The 23,893-nt window shown below is 41.4% G+C and overlaps 1 protein-coding gene across 1 annotated transcript; it reads right to left on the bottom strand.

The window, feature by feature from the left end:
- Positions 1 to 309: 309 nt before the first annotated feature.
- On the bottom strand, positions 310 to 23,893 carry LOC307261057 (NACHT, LRR and PYD domains-containing protein 3-like; the record flags this gene model as incomplete). The annotated part of the gene is made up of 12 exons (XM_080041494.1): positions 310 to 845; positions 1,704 to 1,852; positions 6,930 to 7,103; positions 8,035 to 8,208; positions 8,294 to 10,076; positions 10,228 to 10,456; positions 10,599 to 10,677; positions 11,589 to 11,649; positions 19,149 to 19,253; positions 20,124 to 20,209; positions 22,291 to 22,395; positions 23,805 to 23,893. The coding sequence occupies 12 exons, from the start codon at positions 23,891 to 23,893 to the stop codon at positions 310 to 312; spliced, it is 3,570 nt and encodes a 1,189-aa protein (XP_079897620.1).

The following is a 23,893-nucleotide window of genomic DNA, read 5'->3' on the forward strand; positions in this document are numbered from 1 at the left end:
CGAATATCTGTTTTACCAATAAACTGAGATTTCAAATATCTCCAACATGATATTAAGGGCCGTTTTCAGTGAGTCCATTTTCCCCTGTTTTCGTGGGGAGGGGACGCCAAATATTATGCAATTCTCTGATTGACAAATAGTATCACGAATAATTGAATCTCTGGATTGAAAATAGACATTTCTGATTCAACTGAAAACATTTCCGAGTCAGAGACATCCCTAATTACAAAGGTCCTGAAATGTGTCTGTAACTGTGATCCTGTACACACTCAACTGATATTTTTCTCTAACAGGAAGAGCATCTCCCTTCTACAGAGAACACAGAGACACTGAGGCATCAGGACTGGACCAGAGCCCGATCCCAGGGTAAAGGGTTTCAGTGAATGTGGTTTGGAAGGTGTGGAGGTGGATCAGTGAGTCAGAGGAGACTGTGTAGAATGACAGAGAGCCAGCAGGACAGTCCACATACACGGCCACTCTGTGAGAGTCAGAGGGGGTAAATGGGGAGATGACTGTTCTTCTGTTATTGTGCCAGACAGAGAAACCGCCATGAGAGTAACTCAGACACCAGGACTGATCATTCCATCCAAACAAACGGTCTTCACTGTTTTCACTCCTGATTTCTCTGTTACTCACTGCTATATAGGCTCTTCCCCTCAACTCCACCTCCCAGTAGCGGCGACCAGTCAGACCATCTGTACACAGCAGTTGCTTCCACAAGTCAAATCTGTCTGGATGATCAGGGTATGGCTGATCCTCCTCCACATATGCCACCTTCCTGTTGTTGTCAGACAGTTTGATCCGTCGGTTTACTGTGTTTGTGTCGACTGTGAGTTCACAAGAATCTGATGGAGAGAAACATACACACACAGCTGCATTTATTAATCTATCATAAGTGCATTGATCCTTTAAATCATGAATCACATTAAAAACACACTTACAGACTTCCGGTTATGGCGCGGTGCTGAGCGGTCGTGTTTCGGAACCCCTCCGGTGAATTTTCCCAAAGTGGGCAGCTAGGCAGTCTTAATTAACTCGTTCATTTACCCCAAGTTTCACTAACACAACGACTGCCACAATGGCACCAAAACCACCCAAGCAGACGCAAAAACTTCTGAAGTTTGACGCCACGCTGAGCCCCTCGAAACAAGCTAACGAAGAAGCTAGCAGTGCTAGCGAAGCAGCCTTGGGGACTTACGTCAGAACTGATTCTAGCGAGATTCTGACTGCAATTCGGGGATTGAAAGATGACTTCGTGGTGAGATTTGATGGTCTCCTAAATGCGATGCAAGGGCTTAAGGCTGACGTGAAAGCGATTACAGTCCGTGTAACGGAGGCTGAGGACAGAATTAGCACCAACCAAGATGACATCACGTCGCTGCTAGCGGACAACACGGCCATGAAAGCTACTATTAAGGAGCTAGCGTTCAAGGTTGACGACCTGGAAAACCGCAGTCGACGGTCCAACCTGCGCCTGGTGGGCATTCCCGAAGGTAGTGAAGGGACTGACATGTGCATGTTTCTTGAGGGTTGGCTACCGAAGGTGCTTGGTGCCGATACTTTTCCTGGGCCCCTGCTAATCGAGCGAGCCCACAGGCTCGGTACAGCTAACGAGGCAAGCATGGCTAACAGAGCGAGACCGCAGCAACCGGCACGGCCCAGGGTGGTGATAATGAAACTACTGAACTACGCGGACAAGACACGAATCATGAGAGCGGCCAGGCTGAAGGGACCCATACTGCTGGACAACCAGAGGATAATGTTCTTTCCCGACGTCTCCGCTGACCTTCTCAGACGCAGGAAAGCCTTCGACCCAGTGAAGAAAGACTTGGCTGCCCTCTCCATCCCGAACCTGCGATACGGAGTCGCTCACCCGGCTACACTATTGATCACCTACAAGGGGAAACGCCACACTTTTGACGCGGTGAGGACGGCGGAAGATTTTGTGAAGGAAATGAGGAGCCAACAACATGGAGATTGAGGGTAAAATAGCCATATTATCATTACAGCACGCCCTTTGCTATACATTTCGGTCCAGTAACGTTTTGACTGGCTCATTTAAGATTCAATAAGTCATTATGTCGTTGGACACATGACTAGCTCTGCTGGCTAGGACTTACACTACTATACATTATTATAATTTTATTTTTATTTTCTCCTGTGGCGTTACGTAATTATGGTTCAGGTTGAACTTTGACTGCTTGGCTGTTACTGCCTACAATATTCCATTACGGAGGTTAACGGGGGGGGGTTCCGTGCTGATCGCCGGGCATGTTGTTCCTCGTATGACGCTTGCTCAGGTGGACCAGCGCAGCTCCATGATTGAGCTCAGTTTAGAGCTCCTTTGGATGTGTGTACTGTGGGAGGGGTGGGTTTATTTCAGTTGGGGAAGTAAACTCTGTTCTACTTGCATGTTCTCTTTGATATTGTGTGGGGATTTGTTTTTGTCTTTTGCATTTTTTTATGTATATTTTTATGTTTGCAGCCACTTAACATATATCTGTCAGGGCATTGATGTGGTAAACATTCTCAGCTATGGCCTCTGATCTTCAGTTCACATCCTGGAATGTGAGAGGACTAAATAAGATTGTTAAGCTTAAACAGGTTATGAACAGGCTCCGGCAGCTTAAAGCCAAAGTAATTTTTCTACAGGAGACCCATTTGACTCCAGAAGATGTGATAAGGGTGAGGAGAAGGTGGCCTGGTCAGGTGTTTTCAGCCTCTTTTAGCTCTAACTCAAGAGGGGTAATAACTCTTATACACAAATCTGTGCCGTTTAAGCTTTTACGTGTCACCGAAGACCGACTTGGCAGATACCTTATTATCGAATGTGAACTCCTTTCAGTCAAAGTAAATTTGGTTAATGTATATGGGACAAATATCGATAATCCAACCTTCTTTCGACAGCTTTTCTTGATGTTAGCTGCTTTGCCTGGCCAAATTATCATAGGTGGAGACTTTAATTGTACACTCCAACCGGCATTAGACAGATCCACCGGTGTTGACACCGCTCACCCCTTGACTAGAAAAGAACTGCTTCAGTGCATAAAAGATTTTAATCTGGTAGATGTATGGAGAAATAAGTATTCTAACCAGAAAACATTTTCTTGTTATTCGGGCACACATCAGAACTTCTCTAGAATTGATTATTATCTGGTCTCAGCAGAGTTGATTCCAAAAATTTCAAAATGCTGGTATGATAGCATCTTAATTTCAGATCATGCCCCAACCTCGCTTCTTATTAAATTTTCCAATGTGGTACCGCCCCCCTCTAGGTGGCGCTTACAATCAATCTGGCTTAGAGACCCAAGCTTTATAGAGTATATTGGAAGACAAATAGATTTATATTTTGAAAGCAACACTAACCAGACAACTGCATCAGTGAGGTGGGAAGCATTTAAAGCCTTTCTGAGAGGCCAAATGATAAGTTTCACCGGCTTTAAATATAAAGCTCATAGATTAGAAATGGAGAAACTTGAAAAAGCAATTAAAGAAATTGAGGGCAAAATTTTTGAAAATCCAGACCGTCTACTTATTATGGAACTTAACAAACTGAAAGCAAAGTATAATGTTTTGTCTACTAATAAGGCGACAAAAAGTTTGATGAGATTAAAACAATCGTATTATGAACAGGGAGAGAGGGCGGGTAAATTACTCGCCTGGCGCATAAAGCAGATGCAAACCGAGAGGGCAATAAACTCCATCTTGACAGATAATGGGGATATAACTTCAGACCCAAAAGAGATAAATGACACTTTTCAATGTTTCTACCAAAACTTATATGGCTCTGAATACTTAGGTTCGGCCCCAAGTGTACAAAAAGATTTCTTGGATACACTAAATTTTGACCTAGTAGATAAAGAATGTTTAGGCCCATTAGAACGCAACCTTGAGACTGGGGAAATATCTGAGGCCATATCTGGCTTGGGGGGAGGTAAAACACCAGGGCCAGATGCAATTCCAATTGAAATATATAAAATATTTAAATCCAAATTAATACCGCCCTTACTTGATATGTACAAGGAATCATTTGATGAGGGATCCCTCCCTCCTTCTCTAAACACAGCAATAATTTCATTGTTACTGAAGCCTGGAAAAACACCAACCCAATGTGGGTCCTATAGACCGATCTCACTTCTAAATAATGACCTTAAGATTCTATGCAAAGTGCTTGCGAGGAGGCTGGAATCAGTGTTGCCTCAAATGGTCCATTTGGACCAGAGTGGATTTGTACAGGGTAGACAGGGCTTCCACAATACGAGGCGACTGCTTAATATTCTATTTGAAAAGTCTGGCCTCCCTAACCACTCTATCCTGTCATTGGATGCAGAGAAGGCATTCGACAGGATAGAGTGGCAATACCTATTCGATGTCCTGAAAAGATTTGGTGTGGGTGTTCATTTTCTCAGATGGGTTCAGCTTTTGTATTCCAACCCACAAGCTGAAATTCTAACTAATGGACTTATATCAACGCCATTTAGGCTTAACCGAGGAACGAGACAGGGCTGCCCCCTCTCTCCCTTACTCTTCGTCCTGGCTATTGAGCCACTTGCCATGGCAATTCGCAAGCATGCTGGCATTACAGGAATTAAAGTCGGAGGCATAGAACATCGTATCTCGTTGTACGCGGATGACGTCATTTTATTTTGTTCCAGATTGGAGAAAACACTTCCTAGCCTGCTGAGTTTGATGAGAACATTTGGTACCTTTTCAGGCTATAAAGTAAACAATAGTAAATCAGTGATAATGTTTTTGACAGAAAATGAGAGAAATAGTCCCCCGATCGCTACACCATTTACTGTGTCAAAACAAGGATTTACTTACTTAGGTGTCAAAATTACTCCTACTATTGACAAAATCATTTCAGCTAATTATGACCCCATTGTGGATAACGTCACACAATTGATAAATAGATGGACCAAATTACCCATATCCTTAATCGGACGCATTAATGTCCTAAAAATGTCGATTTTAAGTAAATTTTTATACCTCTTCCAGTCAATTCCACTCTCTCCAGCTCCTTCCTTCTTTAAATTGCTTAACAAAACTTTCACAAACTTCATTTGGAATAACAAACGCCCTAGACTCAGACTTTCCTTGTTGTATTTACCATATGACAGAGGTGGACTGCAATTTCCAAATTTCCTTTGGTACTTTTGGGCAGCGCAAATTAGGGCCGGTATGTTTTATTTTGTGAATGACCACCCCCCAGCTTGGGTTGCAATGGAATCCCAAAATATTACAGTGCCACTGCATTTGTACATGTATTCGGCAGACAAAAAAAAGCTCCTTAAAAATACCAAAAATCCTTTTTTGAAAAATACGATAAGGATTTGGCATAATGCCATTGCTTACTGGGGTATGACAAAAAATCTCTCCCAATTCACGCCCATTTTCGGTAATGATGACTTTCACCCAGGAAGGGCAGACCCGGGTTTTAAACTTTGGTCCTCCAAAGGTCTAGCTAAAATATCTGATTTGTACAATGGAGGTGAATTTATGTCATTTGAAGATCTTAAATCCAAATATGACATTCCTACAAAACATTTCTTTAAATATCTCCAAATCAGAAATTTTGTTCTATCAAAGCAATGTAATAGCCTGACGCTCCCCCCCTTGTCCATTTTAGAAGACATCACTTTAAAATATTTGAAAGCTAGGGGACAGGTCTCTATGCTTTACAATCTGCTTGTTAGTGGATCTAATGAGTCATCAAATAATATTTTACGGGCCTGGAATATGGATTTAGTGGAAAATGTATCAGAGGAAGAATGGTCAAAAGCCTGCTCTTTGGTAAAAACCCAATCTGTAAACACACATTCTATACTCTTACAATATAAATGGCTGAGTAGACAGTACATTACTCCTGTGAAGCTAAACCACTTTAACCCCAATATTCCCGACACATGCATTAAATGTAGCCAGCAGAAGGGTTCACTGTTCCATTGTATGTGGAGCTGTCCACAGGTTGCACTCTTTTGGCGAGAGGTCCTGAACATTATTGGTCGTATTATTGGCAAGGTGATGCCTTCTGATCCTAAGCTATGTATCCTAAATATTTACCCTGCCAATTTTGTGGTAACTAATGATAAGAAATCTTTAATTGGTATGTGCCTTTTGGAGGCTAAAAGGTGCATTGCGAGGTCATGGAAAAAACCAACTGTTTGTGGCGTTTCTGAATGGCTAAACGGAGTGACTTCCTATCTGGCACTGGAAAAGATCAGTTATTTCACAAAAAACAGGATCGATAGTTTTTGGAGAATTTGGAAGGTCTTTTATAATTTCCTTGAAAATGAAGGTATACGAAGTGATGGAGGGAGTGATGATTTGAACTGATCTGATTGTAACTGTGGCTTTTTTTTTTTTTTTTTTTTTTTTTTTTTTTTTTTTTTTTTTTTCATCCATTCTTAATTTATGCTTATTCATTACTGTGTGAAGGCATGCTTATGTGCACATATGCTGTTTTATTATTCAGAGATGTATGCTGAATTTGTCATACAATCACATACGCTTTATGTTAATTTAACGTAACTGTTTTTTTTTTTTTTTTGTTTTTTGTGGGGAGGAGGGGTGGGGGGTGATGCGTTTTGAGTGTTTGCTCTGTTGTGTGCGCTGTTTTTGCACACTGTCTGTTGTTGTGCTTGTCTATGCTGTAAAACAAACAAAAATCCAATAAACATATGTTTGAAAAAAAAAAAAAAAAAACACACTTACACTTCGTCAGACCTGGTCTCAACCATCTGATTCCAGCAGGCTCCATTCTGAAAGGAAGAGGGGGGTCAGACCTGCACATCCTATTTCAGTATGTTAACTTAACATAGACATTAAATTAACTTGATGTGCCAGGGACATATGCACCAGATAAAATGTATCCAGCTCTGCCTTCTCTATCAGACTGACTGTCTGTGACCACAAAAGCCTCTTCATACCTGAGAATGTCCATTCTCCAGAGTGGATTGTCCAGCCCAGCAGACAAAAGTTTCACTCCTGAGTCTCCTGGATGGTTGTAGCTCAGGTCCAGCTCTCTCAGATGGGAGTGGTTGGAGCTCAGAGCTGAGGCCAGAAATGTACAGCCTTCCTCTGAGATTAGACAACCTGACAGACTAAACATACAAAACAACAAACGTCACAAAGTCTGACAGTACTGTGATGGTTGGCGCAGTGGTATTGACTTCTAAAAGGGAATATTCAGTGAGGCCACAAACAGCTCATTTCAACATGTACCCATGTTTAAACAATATGCAGAATTTGTTGTGAAGAGTTTATGATGGAAAATGAGAATGAGAGTAATAACCTGCATTAGTTAATGTGGGCTGGATCACAAAGTGATAGGAAGAGAGAGAGACAAAGCGAGAGTGAGGGCTAAGTTTTGATCGCTTGACAGACCAAGTTGTGATGTGAAGCATGAGTAAAGTTTATGCAACAATAATGTGTAGTTGGTGTCTAGGTACAGCACCTTAACTGTATTGCTCACGGTTGAATGGACCAGCCAAGTAGTTTTAGGCCACACCGCTCCTAAGCATTGCATCATGCTTGCAACATGGTTTTTATTGACTATGTACCGGCTTGTGTGTGAGTGAGTTTGGGCCCACTGCACCGGATCGGTGTGAACTTTAATTGCGTAACCTGTTGAGGTGAATTATTTTATCTAACTCTCAAGTCTATGGAGACACATTACATTTAATTGAAATGTTCATTTTGAAACTTGCCAAGTAAAAGAGAGCAATATATTATTTAAAACTGTTTCCAGTTTGATGTTGGGTTTCTTTCTGCTAAAGGTATTTAAGTTACGTATACAAGATAATGGTGTAACAGCTCATATACAAGTTAAATAAAGGGAATCAAGAAAAATTAAAAGTGTAGATAGGTTAAAGAGAAACATAAAACATGAGCTTCGCTTCCAGACTAAAGTGGGCTACATACACTCTGAATCCTAACTCCACTAACATTGAGAATCTTGACATGAAAGGCAGCCTGTTTTGACTGCATAGAGAGTATAGTTAGTATACAATCTCAACAATTACTTGATCTGACCTGAGAGTTTCAAGTTTACAGTGTGGACTCTCCAGTCCAGTACACAGCATCTTCACTCCTGAATCATCCAGGTCATTGTTACTCAGGTCTAGCTCTCTCAGACTTGAGGACTGTGAGCTGAGAACTGAGGACAGAGCTTCACAGCTTCTCTCTGAGAGGTTACAGCCGCTGAGCCTGAAGAGAAAAGAGAAAGAGTGATACGTTGATGTTTTCAGTTTTTAGATAGCACAGTATTTATTGATGAATACATCCTACTTACAGAGCTTTGTTGGAGGCTTTGACCACTGGCAGCAGCCTCAGAAGAACCTTCTCTGAAGCAGAGTATTTCTTCAGGTCAAATACGTCCAAATCTTTTTCTGATGATAGTAAGATGAAGACCAGAGCTGACCACTGAGCAGGGGACAGATTATTTGTGGAGAGATGTTCTGAACCCAGGTACTGTTGGATCTCCTCCACTAGAGTATGATCTTTCATTTCATTCAGACAGTGGAACAGATTGAAGCTTTTCTCTGCAGAGGAAGACTCCTGGATCTTCTTCTTGATGTACTCAATCGCTACCCGATTCATCTGGGAGTTCCTTCTTTTCTGCGTCAGCAGATCTTGTAGAAGGACCTGATTGGTTGGCAGTGAAAGACCCAGGAGGAAGCGGACGAACAAATCCAGGTGTCCATTTGGACTCTGTAAGGCCTTGTCCACAGCACTCTGGTAGAAGTGTGTCTCTGCAGATTCATGATCGGTTGTTTGTTCTTCTGACATCAGATTGACTCCAGAGTTGAAAAATGTCAGATGGACATGAAGAGCAGCCAAAAACTCTTGAAAACTCATGTGGACGAAGCAGAACACTTTGTCCTGGTACAGTCCTCTCTCCTCTTTAAAGATCTGTGTGAACACTCCAGAGTACACTGAGGCTGCTTTGATGTCGATGCCACACTCTTTCAGGTCTGATTCATAGAAGATCAGGTTTCCTTTCTTCAGCTCCTCAAAAGCCAGTTTTCCCAGAGACTCGATCATATTCCTGGTCTCTGGACTCCAGGGTGGATCCGTCACAGCTCCTCCATCATACTTGACGTTCTTCAGTTTGGACTGAACCACCAGGAAGTGGATGTACATCTCAGTGAGGGTCTTGGGGAGCTCTCCCCCCTCTCCGGTCTTCAACGAATCCTCCAAAAATGTTGCAGTGATCCAGCAGAAGACTGGGATGTGACACATGATGTGGAGGCTTCTTGATGTCTTGATGTGGGAGATGATCCTGTTCGCCTGGTTCTTCTGTCTGAATCTCTTCCTGAAGTACGCCTCCTTTTGTTCATCAGCAAACCCTCTGACCTCTGTCATCATGTCAACACAGTCAGGAGGGATCTGATTGGCTGCTGCAGGTCGTGTGGTTATCCAGAGGCGAGCAGAGGGAAGCAGGTTCTTTCTGATGAGGTTTGTAAGCAGCACATCCACTGAGGTGGGCTTTGAAACATCAGTCAGGATCTCATTTTTGTGGAAGTCCAGAGGAAGTCGACACTCATCCAGACCGTCAAAGATGAACAAAACCTGGAACTTTTTAAACCACCTGATTCCTGCTTCTTTGATGTCAGTGAAAAAGTGATTAACAAGATCCACTAAGCTGTACTTTTTCTCTTTCAGCAGATTCAGCTCTCTGAAAGTGAATGGAAATGTGAACTGTATGTCCTGGTTGGTTTTGTCTTCAGCCCAGTCAAGAGTGAACTTCTGTGTTAAGACTGTTTTCCCAATGCCAGCCACTCCCTTTGTCATCACTGTTCTGATTGGTTCATTTCTTTCAGGTGAGGCTTTAAAGATGTCTTCACATCTGATTGTTGTTTCTGTTCCGTCAGGTTTCCTGGATGCTGTTTCAATCTGTCTGATCTCATGTTCATCATTGACTTCTCCAGTCCCTCCCTCTGTGATGTAGAGCTCTGTGTAGATCTGATTCAGAAGGGTTGGGTTTCCTGCTTTAGCGATCCCCTCAAACACACACTGGAACTTCTTCTTCAGGTAAGTCTTGAGTTTATGCTGACAAACTCCAGAATGACTCCCTGAATGAACACAGTAGAAATAAAATCAATGAACAATTCACTAGGAAAATATAAATGCACATAGTCCTATACACATTTCTCCTCCATCTCTTGAGACATTAGTACATTTCCCATTTCACCATCATATTAAAACTTTATAAATTGCCCTTACTGCTTTGCAGGCGGTCAGCCAGCTCATCCTGCTTCATTCTCCTCAGGTAGTCCACTGTGATCTTCAGAACTAATTCTCTGCTGCTCCTCCTCTGCTCTTCATCCTGAAAGTCCAACACCTCCTCATCCTCACTCTGACCCTCTAAGCATTCTGGGTAATCTGGACTCAGAATCTTTTGGATATTCTTCATCTCATTCTTCACAAGACCAACGATGTTCTCCTCCACCCCCTGGAATAGAAAATATATGATCGACACAATCAAACTGAAATCATGAAGCAAAAATAAGATCCATGTTGGACAGACTGACAGTCCACTTGTACAACGTCTAAAATGTACAAATGGAGGTTATTGTGAACAGATGTAGAGTAACCTTTAATGTGGATTCCAAGTCTGTTTGGTGCTGCTGGGCAGACCGACCAATGGGAACCTCTGAGATCTCCTGGTCAACCCTGCAGAGGAATCATGAAAAATTAACTCAGATCATGTCTGTCCACACACAGACACACACAAGGTAAAGACCCTTTGAGCTAATGTGTTGATTATATCATATGAATCAAATGTTTCCCCTGAATTTAAAGTGTTGGTCATACTGCTCATCCCTCTGTGAATCAACAGTCAAGTCTGTATTCCTGACAGCTAACTGTCCAGTCCACTCAGTAGTGAACTCTGTTCACAGACTATTGCGTTACTGATACCGATTTAAGACAATCATGAAGCCATTTTAATTAAATAATAACAGCTGAAGCCTCTGTGCCTTCTTATAGGACACACACACACACACACACACACACACACACACACACACACACACACACACACACACACACACACACACACACACACACACACACACACACACACACACACACACACACACACACACACACACACACACACACACACACACACACACACACACACACACACACACACACACACACACACACACACACACACACACACACACACAGCTGATGAGTGGATTGCAACCATATCAGACCTGATATGGATATTGGATAGGCCTATCCCTACTTTACCTTTTTTAAAGCGAAAGGAGTGGATATTATTATGATTGTAATGACACCAACAACCACACAGGGGCTGAACACCAAGTTGCAAATATACATTAAAATACATACAGTATGTATTGGCTTTTTCACAGTTTTCATGCCCTGAACAGAACAAACATGTTCAAACATAGAGTTTTGTATTTCTTGACAGTTTAAAATCCTTTCCTTAGATCAACAGACTGACGTCCATCTTTGAATACTATATGATCCATGGACTCTAGGTCTGCTTTTTCCAGCTGCCTCCTGATAGAAACACATGGGAAACAGTAGGCTACATAATCTCCACCTACACCAAGAACACAGGGAGGCGATGTGTGGAGGACAGGTTCAACAAAACTGTTCGCTGGTCTCCTGCAATCCAGGAGATCCAATGAAAACACAACTTTTCTTTAAGGCCCTGAAGAGAGAATCAATCAACAGTTCCCTCATGTTGCAGTGAAACATTTTAAACTGAGCTGATACATGATTGTTAACACTCACAGACAGATCTGAGTTCTTCTTATCAGCAGCATCAAAAAGAAACTGTGGGACTTCCGGTGACGCAATGAGTCAACAAAAAACAAGCGAACGTGGAGTTAAGAGTAAGAGCGACAAACAAAGACAGACGGAAAAACCGCTCCACCATCCCACCCAAGATGGCGGTGACTCGGATCGAGAAGGATCGCTAATTCTCTCCGAGCTCTGTACGCTGAGAAAGGAACACAAAGAAGCCTCCGAAGATACAAAACAGAGGTTAGCGAGAGTGGAAGAAAATATGAAGGACTTAACCACCCGCATTGAAACGCTCGAGGGGAATTCAAAAGAAATGGAGAAGAGAATAAGCTCAACTGAAGATAGAGGAATGCGCCATGAGCGAGCCATGCGGTACCTGTTACACAGAGAGGCTAAGCTGACAGAGAAATGCCTGGACTTGGAAAATCGGGCGAGGCGCAAAAATCTGCGGATCTACGGAGTTGCGGAAGGAAAAGAAAAGAACGACATGATAAGGTTTGTGACTGAGTTCCTAGCAGACTCACTGAAACTACCAGAAGACATAAATATCCGCATAGAGAGAGCACATAGGTCCCTGGCAGAGAAACCGAGGGCAGCGCAAGCTCCGCCGCAATCTATCATAGTCAGATTCTTGATAAAAGAATCATTGGTACAATAAGTGGTAAAGAAGTATCAATTGTGAATATTTATGCTGATTCTTCCTTTTTTTTGTGATATTGCAAACATAATTGTAAACAATGCCAAAGGCACGATAATTGTTGGGGGAGACTTCAACTGCGTACTAGATGGGAAGATCGATAGGCTGCCGATGGAACGCAACCAGTCAAAAAAATCAAGAATACTGAACAACATGATAGAAGAGCTGGGTTTGGTAGACCCTTGGAGAAATAGAAATCCAAAGGGCAAGGACTTTAGTTTTTTCTCAAATGTCCACGGGAGCTATTCACGTATAGACATGTGCTTTGTCCCTAAACAATGTATGTATCAAGTAGTAGATTGCAAGATAGACTCAATAACAATCAGTGATCACGCACCTATAATCCTTACCCTAAATTTAGGAATATAATTTTTTTTTAAATACTGGAGAGCAAATATCTCCTTACTGAATGACCCTGCAGTGACTAAGGAAATTAAAGAGTGTATAAACGAGTACTTTAATATCAATGATAACGGGGATGTTTCACAGTCTGTCCTATGGGATAGTGCTAAAGCCACAATAAGGGGAAAAATGATAGAAATATCCAGTAGAATTAAAAAGAACAGGCTAAAAGAACAAGTAGATCTGGAAAGTAAAATAAAAAATATTAGAACTAGAACATAAAAATAATAATAAAAACCATGATCTTTTGGCGGAACTAAAACAAAAAAGACACAAATTAGAGGAGCTCTTGACATATAAAGCGGAGGGGGCCCTACGATTTTCAAAACAAAAATATTATGAGAATGGAAATAGAGCCAGTCGCCTCCTTGCATTCCAGTTACGTAAGGAGCAGGCAAATCGAGTCGTTTCTAAAGTTTTTCACCCAGCTATAAACAAGACAGTTACACGGCCAAGCGAAATAGCAGCAGCCTTTGCATCCTTTTATGAAAATCTATATGACTCCCCTGAAATTACAGAAAAGGAAGACAAGATAAAACATTTTCTCTCTAAGTTAGATCTACCCTCCCTCTCCAAAGAAGAAGCAGAAAGTATGTCATCACATATAACAGAACAGGAAATAAAGGAAGTTATTCTAAAATTAAAGAACAATAAGTCCCCAGGGACTGATGGGATCCCGGGAGAATTTTATAAATGTTTTAAGGAAGAGCTCACCCCGACTCTTGCAAAAGTATTTAACTATGCACTATTGGAAGGAGACCCCCCTAAGTCATGGGCAGAAGCCATAATCTCTGTCATTCATAAAGAAGGGAAGGACCCTACTAAATGTGAAGGATATAGGCCGATAAGTCTTCTGTGTAATGATCAAAAGATACTTAGTGCTGTTCTAACAAAAATAATCCAAAAAGTTATAACAAAACTGATACACCCGGATCAGACAGGGTTAATACTAGGTAGACAGGGATCCAACAACATCAGACGTGTCCATAATATCATGTCACATGCTAAAACAAAACAACAGCCATCTATGTTACTCAGTCTAGATGCGCAAAAAGCCTTTGACAGGGTGGATTGGGTTTATCTCAACCTTACATTAAATAAAATGGGATTTCACACTAAGTTTATCGACTGGGTCAAAGTGTTATATTTGGATCCAAAATCAAGAGTGAGGGTGAATGGATGTTGTTCTCAGTTTTTCAAGATCAAAAGGGGAGTTAGGCAAGGTGACAGTCTTAGCCCCTTGCTCTTTGATATTTGTTTAGAGCCACTAGCTGAAACTATAAGGCAGGACAATCATATAACGGGTGTAAAGGACGGTAAAGGTGTGGAACATAAAATCTCAATATTTGCAGATGACGTCATGTTGTATTTGAGCCATCCTGTCTCCTCAGTTCCCCGTCTGATTCAGGTTCTGGGCGAATATGGACTAATATCAGGCTACAAAGTAAATGACTCAAAATCAGAAGCAATGATGCTTTCGGGTACTTGGCCATCATAATTAGATAAGACTGTCAAATTTCATTGGTCGAGGGAGGGGTTTAGATACTTAGGCGTTGTGATCACTCCCTCCACCTCAAAAACGTATGAGGCCAATTATGGAAAGCTAATAAGGGAGATAAAGGCAGATGTCCTTAAGTGGGAAATTCTCCCCCTATCACTAGTTGGGAGAATTGAAACGGTGCGAATGAATATCCTGCCAAGACTGCTTTTTCTATTTAACTCTTTGCCGGTGAAAGTCCCCATGGCAGCATTTGCTAATCTGGATAAATTGATATCAAGATTTGTTTGGCAAAACAAAAAAGCCAGAGTCAGACTCAAAACGTTGCTATTACCAAAACAAAAAGGGGGCCTGAACTTACCCAACATTAAATACTACTACTGGGCAGCACAGCTGAGGACCCTAACAGCATGGATAACAATATAGATATAGAAACGGGTTGGGTGGGTATAGAACAGAACTCGTGCCCAAGTATGCCCCTTGCAGCGCTGCCGTTCATGAGCCCAGCTAGTTGGAAGAAATTAAAAATAGACAACAAATGGATAAAATTCACAGTGAAAACTTGTATGGTTATTAGAAAACAATTAAGCATCTTGAATTCTTTGTCAAGGGCATTAAAAATAGCAGTTATGCCGGAGTTTCCACCCGGAAAGATAGATAAAGGCTTTCGAATGTGGGCAGAGAAAGGGTTAATCACAGTGGATCAACTTGTTGTTGGGGAAACTTTGAAATCTTATGAAAACTTACGTAAAGAATTCTGTCTGTCAGGGATGGATGTTTTTAGATTCCTTCAAGTGCGACATTTTCTGCAGACACATGCTGATTGGGAGCTGATACGTAAACCACCGTCTAATTTGGAAAGGATGTTCATGTTAACAATGAAAGGAACAATTAAAAAGAACCTGATATCCCACTTTTACAGGCGGCTTCAAGATAATGTAGTTGGAAACACTTGGGAAACGAAACAGAAATGGGAATTAGAAATTAATATTTGTATCATATTATACACTTTTCGGTAATATTGTACACCATATTATATGGTCTTAGTGGTCCCTAATACGTTTTTCTTTAATTGTTTGCTGAAAAAAACTTTCAGATAATTTATTGTACTATGCTGATGTTCAGCTAATCTCACAATGGCCTATTTTTTAAAAAGAGCTGCAGCTCCCCTCGTAAATATACAATCTTTGAGCTCCCCCCGCCCCCTTTCCGGAAGCGAAGCCAGATACGCCTCGCCCTCTGTCTGTCAGGGCCGTGGACCAATAAGAAATAGGGGTGTGGGCTGCACAGTGGAAGCTTCTGGCTTTCCAGTTTGTGAGGTCAGAAAAAGGGAGAATTCTGACTGGAGTATATTGGGGGGGGAGGGGGGGGGGTTTCAGAAAGGGGGAGATTGAGAAAAGGAGAGATTGTTATTTTTTTAAATATTTTGGCAGTCTCTAGGCACACCGTGGACCCATGGATATGTTAGAACACATTTAAAAAGTGCATTTAGCATAATATGTGACCTTTAATGGTCATAAATTAACCAGTAGTCCTCCCTGGAGGGAATTTGAGTGGAAAACTGAAATAAGATTTTTTAAGACCCCACATATGTTAGCGAGATACAGCAACACCTCAGATCTATGCTGGAGAGAATGCGGCAAGATTGGAGATCATACTCACATTTTCTGGGATTGCCCCAAAATTGATCAGTACTGGAGAGATATTCAGTTTGAGATCAAACTAATTATGGGGGTAGACCTGCCACTAGAGCCAGACATTTTTATGTTGGGAAAGACTCCAGGAAACACCACAAGCAAAAATCAGGCTGATCTAATATGGGTGTTGCTGTTGATCGCAAAAAAGATGATAACTATGTTATGGAGGAATGTTAAACCTAGCCTGGTCCAACCAGACCATCGTACTTCATTTCATTTGTACAGAAGGTCTGGAAGTGCTGTAATTGGCAAACGTTCACTCACTTGGAGGCGGGTGTCTGTCGAAGTTTAAAACTATTGGATCTGCCCAGTGCCACTCTGGATTAGCCAACCAATCGCATCACGTTTGGTCGTCACGTGTGTCATGAGCCGGCTTTTGACGGTGCGTTCCAGTTGGACAGGGAACTCGGAAATTTCCGACTTCACTACATATTGTAGTCTATGAATCTACCGGTACCTGGCAACAGTAACTTGTTAGAGCCTAACGTTTATTTATTTGGATGAGAAAGGTTTTAGGCGTCCATACTTTCGCGAGCAGATGCACTGGAACACAGACAGGTCGGAACTCGGAACTACCAAGTCGGAAATCTCCTTCTTCCGAGTATAAAGGAACGCAGCATTCAACTGAAACTGGAGCGCGACTTCGACGTCATCGTTCTCAGCCACTTGCTCTGTTCGCTGATTGGACTATTGTAGATTCTCCGGTAAAACTGGGAAATGCACTGTACACCCAGACTGACTACTGAAGGGAAAATGAAATTTGGCCGGAAGTAGGCGGGCGGGCGGAGCCAGGCTATGTTAAACCACCAACTGTCCAACAATGGAGGGTAAGAGTAAAAAATGTATATCTGATGGAGAGTATTACAGCCAAACTCCAACTCAGGACTGATGCTTTCACTGCTAAATGGGAACCTATAATACTGCAGCTACAGAGACTGATCGAGGACACAAACTCTCCATAACAGAGAGGAAGTCTCTCCCGACGACCACGTGATGTGGTAAAAATATGTTGAAACATGGGTGACTGAATATGGACTTGAATTAGACTAATTGGGTACCTGCTGTATGTGTATTATGATTTTAATTTGAAGGTCAATGCGGAGCGAACAAGTGCTATGTGATTGTTGTATACTTGTATTTTGTATGATTGCTGTATATTTGTTCTTTGTATGATTGCATATTGAAGTAAATGTGAAGTAGCAAAAAAATAAAAATAAACTGTGTTTCCTCAGACTCTCAGTGATGGTTCAGTCTATGTTTTAGAGCAGCTGCTCTCAGTCCATCTCTAATCAGTGATGTTTCTATTTCTGTGTTCTCACTGACTGGAAACTATAGAGCAACCAATGTTAGCATCTGTTAGCCTCAATAAAATCCCTGTTTCCTGCAAAAAGTTTAAACATTTAAATGAACGTGTGCTATATCACGTAGCTATGGTCTTAATATTTTATTTTTCAATAAATAATTAGATTTACAAATTATGGATTTGGGGTTAGGTAGGTGGAACGGTGGTGATAGATATCTGATGCGTGGATTGCAGGCACATCAAAGATGATATCGATAATGGATCGAACCCATCCCTGATTTAACTTTTTTTAAAGCAACATCTGATGTGGACATTATGCACAATGTAATGCCACCAACAACCACAAGAGGGCTTAACACCAAGTACATAAAAAATGTCTTCATTGGCCTTTTCATTTATCTAAAACTCAACAAACACAGACTCCATCTCCTGTACCAACAACATTGTTCAAACACAGAGTTTTGTTTTTCTTGTCAGCTTTAAATCCTTACCTAAGATCAACAGACTGACGTCCATCTTTAAATGCTATAGGTCGATCCATAGACCAGTCACTCTTCATGGACAAACAGCTTGGGTCTGATTTTTCTAACTTCCACCTGACCAAAAACACACAGAAAACATTAACAAATCTGCACTGCACCCAAAACACAGTCAGGGTTGAGGTGATGTGTTGAGGATGCACCTTCCACAAAACTATGTGCTGGTTTCATCCTATAGAGCAGGGGTGCCCACTAGGTAGATCGCGAGGGTAGTGTGGGTCGATCGCGTGATTCTTAAAAAAAATTTTTTTTTTTTACTATGAAAGAGTGAACGAGCCGTGCGAGCATGCGCCGACGTTCGGTGGAGGGAGAGAGGACACCACTTTCTATTTTGACATACAGTACATATCAGTTTGTTAGCCAGTGAGCTAACCAATGCTAATCCAAGTCAAGGAAGTGGAGAGGCTTCTGCACTGTGACAAATTCTACTATGTAAAATACAGCCAGAGAGAGGAAGACTGTTCAGACAAACAGACCACCACATATTCTAGTGGGACAGAAGTGATCATTGAGAAGGATTTTTTTTGTATGACTATAATTCTGCCTTTAAGATAAGCCTATATGCATTTGTGTATATTTCTTGCTCTTTTAAATTAGAATTGCTTAAGCCTTCCTAGCCTAATACATAACATCACCACCAACAAAAAAATGTATAACAATTATGATATTGTATCGGACACTATCGGTATTGACCGATATCCAAAACCCCGATATCGGATCGGAACTAAAAATATTGGATCGGTGCATCCCTAGGTTCATGCAGTTATGCAAGGTACACCAACTTATAAATATGTACAGGCTTGTTTGGTTTGCGGTGCAGAACTTTCCCTTTTATTTAAGACGTATTTTATTTATTGCAGACTTTGGTTGTATGCAGCAGTGTTTTCTTTCCTATACTGGAAAATACCTTTAGGCTGCAATTCTGCACACATTTTTCCTCTTAACTGAGAACCGTACCGTACAGAACAGAACCGTGACTTAAAAACCGAGGTACGTACTGAACCGTGACTTTTGACCCCTAATAGTAGGTGGTAGCTCACTTTGACTTGGTCATTTTCAAAGTAGCTCACAAGCTGAAAAACAGTGGGCACCCCTGCTATAGAGCAACCAATGTTAGCAGCTGTTATTCTAAATGAAATCCCTGTATGTGGAGAATATAGCAGCTTACTTCTTTGCAGCATATGGTTGTTGTCCTTTAAAATCAATTGGATCATATTTTGACTGATCACTCCTGAAGGACAAGCAGCTGGGTTCAGGTTCAGGTCCAGGTCCAGGTCCAGGTCCAGGTTCAGGTTCAGGTCCAGGAGAGTCTGGTCTCTGATGCATCCTGATTGAACAGTGAATTTAATATGAACACAACACACACACACACACACACACACACACACACACACACACACACACACACACACACACACACACACACACACACACACACACACACACACACACACACACAGCTTTGAGTATGAATAATAATGTTGCAGTGATTTGAGTCATGGACAGTTAGAGATTTTCATGACACCTCTGAGCTTTGGTCGTTCTGCCATGTTTCTCACATGGAGTGGATTTAGAGGGAGGGACTTCCTCCTCTGTGTCCTCACACTGGTCCATGCTCTTAGTGATGGTTCAGTCTATGTTTTAGAGCAGCTGCTCTCAGTCCATCTCTAATCAGTGATATGTTTCTATTTCTGTGTTCTCACTGACTGGAAACTATAGAGCAACCAATGTTAGCATCTGTTAGCCTCAATAAAATCCCTGTTTCCTGCAAAAAGTTTAAACATTTAAATGAACGTGTGCTATATCACGTAGCTATGGTCTTAATATTTTATTTTTCAATAAATAATTAGATTTACAAATTATGGATTTGGGGTTAGGTAGGTGGAACGGTGGTGATAGATATCTGATGCGTGGATTGCAGGCACATCAAAGATGATATCGATAATGGATCGAACCCATCCCTGATTTAACTTTTTTTAAAGCAACATCTGATGTGGACATTATGCACAATGTAATGCCACCAACAACCACAAGAGGGCTTAACACCAAGTACATAAAAAATGTCTTCATTGGCCTTTTCATTTATCTAAAACTCAACAAACACAGACTCCATCTCCTGTACCAACAACATTGTTCAAACACAGAGTTTTGTTTTTCTTGTCAGCTTTAAATCCTTACCTAAGATCAACAGACTGACGTCCATCTTTAAATGCTATAGGTCGATCCATAGACCAGTCACTCTTCATGGACAAACAGCTTGGGTCTGATTTTTCTAACTTCCTCCTGACCAAAAACACACAGAAAACATTAACAAATCTGCACTGCACCCAGAACACAGTGAGGGTTGAGGTGATGTGTTGAGGATGCACCTTCCACAAAACTATGTGCTGGTTTCATCCTATAGAGCAGGGGTGCCCACTAGGTAGATCGCGAGGGTAGTGTGGGTCGATCGCGTGATTCTTAAAAAAAATTTTTTTTTTTACTATGAAAGAGCGAACGAGCCGTGCGAGCATGCGCCGACGTTCGGTGGAGGGAGAGAGGACACCACTTTCTATTTTGACATACAGTACATATCAGTTTGTTAGCCAGTGAGCTAACCAATGCTAATCCAAGTCAAGGAAGTGGAGAGGCTTCTGCACTGTGACAAATTCTACTATGTAAAATACAGCCAGAGAGAGGAAGACTGTTCAGACAAACAGACCACCACATATTCTAGTGGGACAGAAGTGATCATTGAGAAGGATTTTTTTTGTATGACTATAATTCTGCCTTTAAGATAAGCCTATATGCATTTGTGTATATTTCTTGCTCTTTTAAATTAGAATTGCTTAAGCCTTCCTAGCCTAATACATAACATCACCACCAACAAAAAAATGTATAACAATTATGATATTGTATCGGACAGTATCGGTATCGACCGATCCAGATATCGGAATCGGAACTAAAAATATTGGATCGGTGCATCCCTAGGTTCATGCAGTTATGCAAGGTACACCAACTTATAAATATGTACAGGCTTGTTTGGTTTGCGGTGCAGAACTTTCCCTTTTATTTAAGACGTATTTTATTTATTGGAGACTTTGGTTGTATGCAGCAGTGTTTTCTTTCCTATACTGGAAAATACCTTTAGGCTGCAATTCTGCACACATTTTTCCTCTTAACTGAGAACCGTACCGTACAGAACAGAACCGTGACTTAAAAACCGAGGTACGTACTGAACCGTGACTTTTGACCCCTAATAGTAGGTGGTAGCTCACTTTGACTTGGTCATTTTCAAAGTAGCTCACAAGCTGAAAAACAGTGGGCACCCCTGCTATAGAGCAACCAATGTTAGCAGCTGTTATTCTAAATGAAATCCCTGTATGTGGAGAATATAGCAGCTTACTTCTTTGCAGCATATGGTTGTTGTCCTTTAAAATCAATTGGATCATATTTTGACTGATCACTCCTGAAGGACAAGCAGCTGGGTTCAGGTTCAGGTTCAGGTCCAGGAGAGTCTGGTCTCTGATGCATCCTGATTGAACAGTGAATTTAATATGAACACAACACACACACACACACACACACACACACACACACACACACACACACACACACACACACACACACACACACACACACACACACACACACACACACACACCACAGCTTTGAGTATGAATAATAATGTTGCAGTGATTTGAGTCATGGACAGTTAGAGATTTTCATGACACCTCTGAGCTTTGGTCGTTCTGCCATGTTTCTCACATGGAGTGGATTTAGAGGGAGGGACTTCCTCCTCTGTGTCCTCACACTGCTCCATGCTCTTAGTGATGGTTCAGTCTATGTTTTAGAGCAGCTGCTCTCAGTCCATCTCTAATCAGTGATATGTTTCTATTTCTGTTCTCACTGACTGGAAACTATAGAGCAACCAATGTTAGCATCTGTTAGCCTCAATAAAATCCCTGTTTCCTGCAAAAAGTTTAAACATTTAAATGAACGTGTGCTATATCACGTAGCTATGGTCTTAATATTTTATTTTTCAATAAATAATTAGATTTACAAATTATGGATTTGGGGTTAGGTAGGTGGAACGGTGGTGATAGATATCTGATGCGTGGATTGCAGGCACATCAAAGATGATATCGATAATGGATCGAACCCATCCCTGATTTAACTTTTTTTAAAGCAACATCTGATGTGGACATTATGCACAATGTAATGCCACCAACAACCACAAGAGGGCTTAACACCAAGTACATAAAAAATGTCTTCATTGGCCTTTTCATTTATCTAAAACTCAACAAACACAGACTCCATCTCCTGTACCAACAACATTGTTCAAACACAGAGTTTTGTTTTTCTTGTCAGCTTTAAATCCTTACCTAAGATCAACAGACTGACGTCCATCTTTAAATGCTATAGGTCGATCCATAGACCAGTCACTCTTCATGGACAAACAGCTTGGGTCTGATTTTTCTAACTTCCTCCTGACCAAAAACACACAGAAAACATTAACAAATCTGCACTGCACCCAAAACACAGTCAGGGTTGAGGTGATGTGTTGAGGATGCACCTTCCACAAAACTATGTGCTGGTTTCATCCTATAGAGCAGGGGTGCCCACTAGGTAGATCGCGAGGGTAGTGTGGGTCGATCGCGTGATTCTTAAAAAAACATTTTTTTTTTTACTATGAAAGAGCGAACGAGCCGTGCGAGCATGCGCCGACGTTCGGTGGAAGGAGAGAGGACACCACTTTCTATTTTGACATACAGTACATATCAGTTTGTTAGCCAGTGAGCTAACCAATGCTAATCCAAGTCAAGGAAGTGGAGAGGCTTCTGCACTGTGACAAATTCTACTATGTAAAATACAGCCAGAGAGAGGAAGACTGTTCAGACAAACAGACCACCACATATTCTAGTGGGACAGAAGTGATCATTGAGAAGGATTTTTTTGTATGACTATAATTCTGCCTTTAAGATAAACCTATATGCATTTGTGTATATTTCTTGCTCTTTTAAATTAGAATTGCTTAAGCCTTCCTAGCCTAATAAATAACATCACCACCAACAAAAAAATGTATAACAATTATGATATTGTATCGGACACTATCGGTATTGACCGATATCCAAAACCCCGATATCGGATCGGAACTAAAAATAGTGGATCGGTGCATCCCTAGGTTCATGCAGTTATGCAAGGTACACCAACTTATAAATATGTACAGGCTTGTTTGGTTTGCGGTGCAGAACTTTCCCTTTTATTTAAGACGTATTTTATTTATTGCAGACTTTGGTTGTATGCAGCAGTTTTTTCATTCCTATACTGGAAAATACCTTTAGGCTGCAATTCTGCACACATTTTTCCTCTTAACTGAGAACCGTACCGTACAGAACAGAACCGTGACTTAAAAACCGAGGTACGTACTGAACCGTGACTTTTGACCCCTAATAGTAGGTGGTAGCTCACTTTGGCTTGGTCATTTTCAAAGTAGCTCACAAGCTGAAAAACAGTGGGCACCCCTGCTATAGAGCAACCAATGTTAGCAGCTGTTATTCTAAATGAAATCCCTGTATGTGGAGAATATAGCAGCTTACTTCTTTGCAGCATATGGTTGTTGTCCTTTAAAATCAATTGGATCATATTTTGACTGATCACTCCTGAAGGACAAGCAGCTGGGTTCAGGTTCAGGTCCAGGTCCAGGTTCAGGTTCAGGTCCAGGAGAGTCTGGTCTCTGATGCATCCTGATTGAACAGTGAATTTAATATGAACACAACACACACACACACACACACACACACACACACACACACACACACACACACACACAGCTTTGAGTATGAATAATAATGTTGCAGTGATTTGAGTCATGGACAGTTAGAGATTTTCATGTCACCTCTGAGCTTTGGTATGTCCACCATGTTTCTCACATGGAGTGGATTTAGAGGGAGGGACTTCCTCCTCTGTGTCCTCACACTGGTCCAT

The sequence above is a fragment of the Ammodytes marinus genome, assembly GCF_949987685.1.
Source record: "Ammodytes marinus genome assembly, chromosome: 14".
NCBI classification, from domain to species: Eukaryota; Metazoa; Chordata; class Actinopteri; order Uranoscopiformes; family Ammodytidae; genus Ammodytes; species Ammodytes marinus.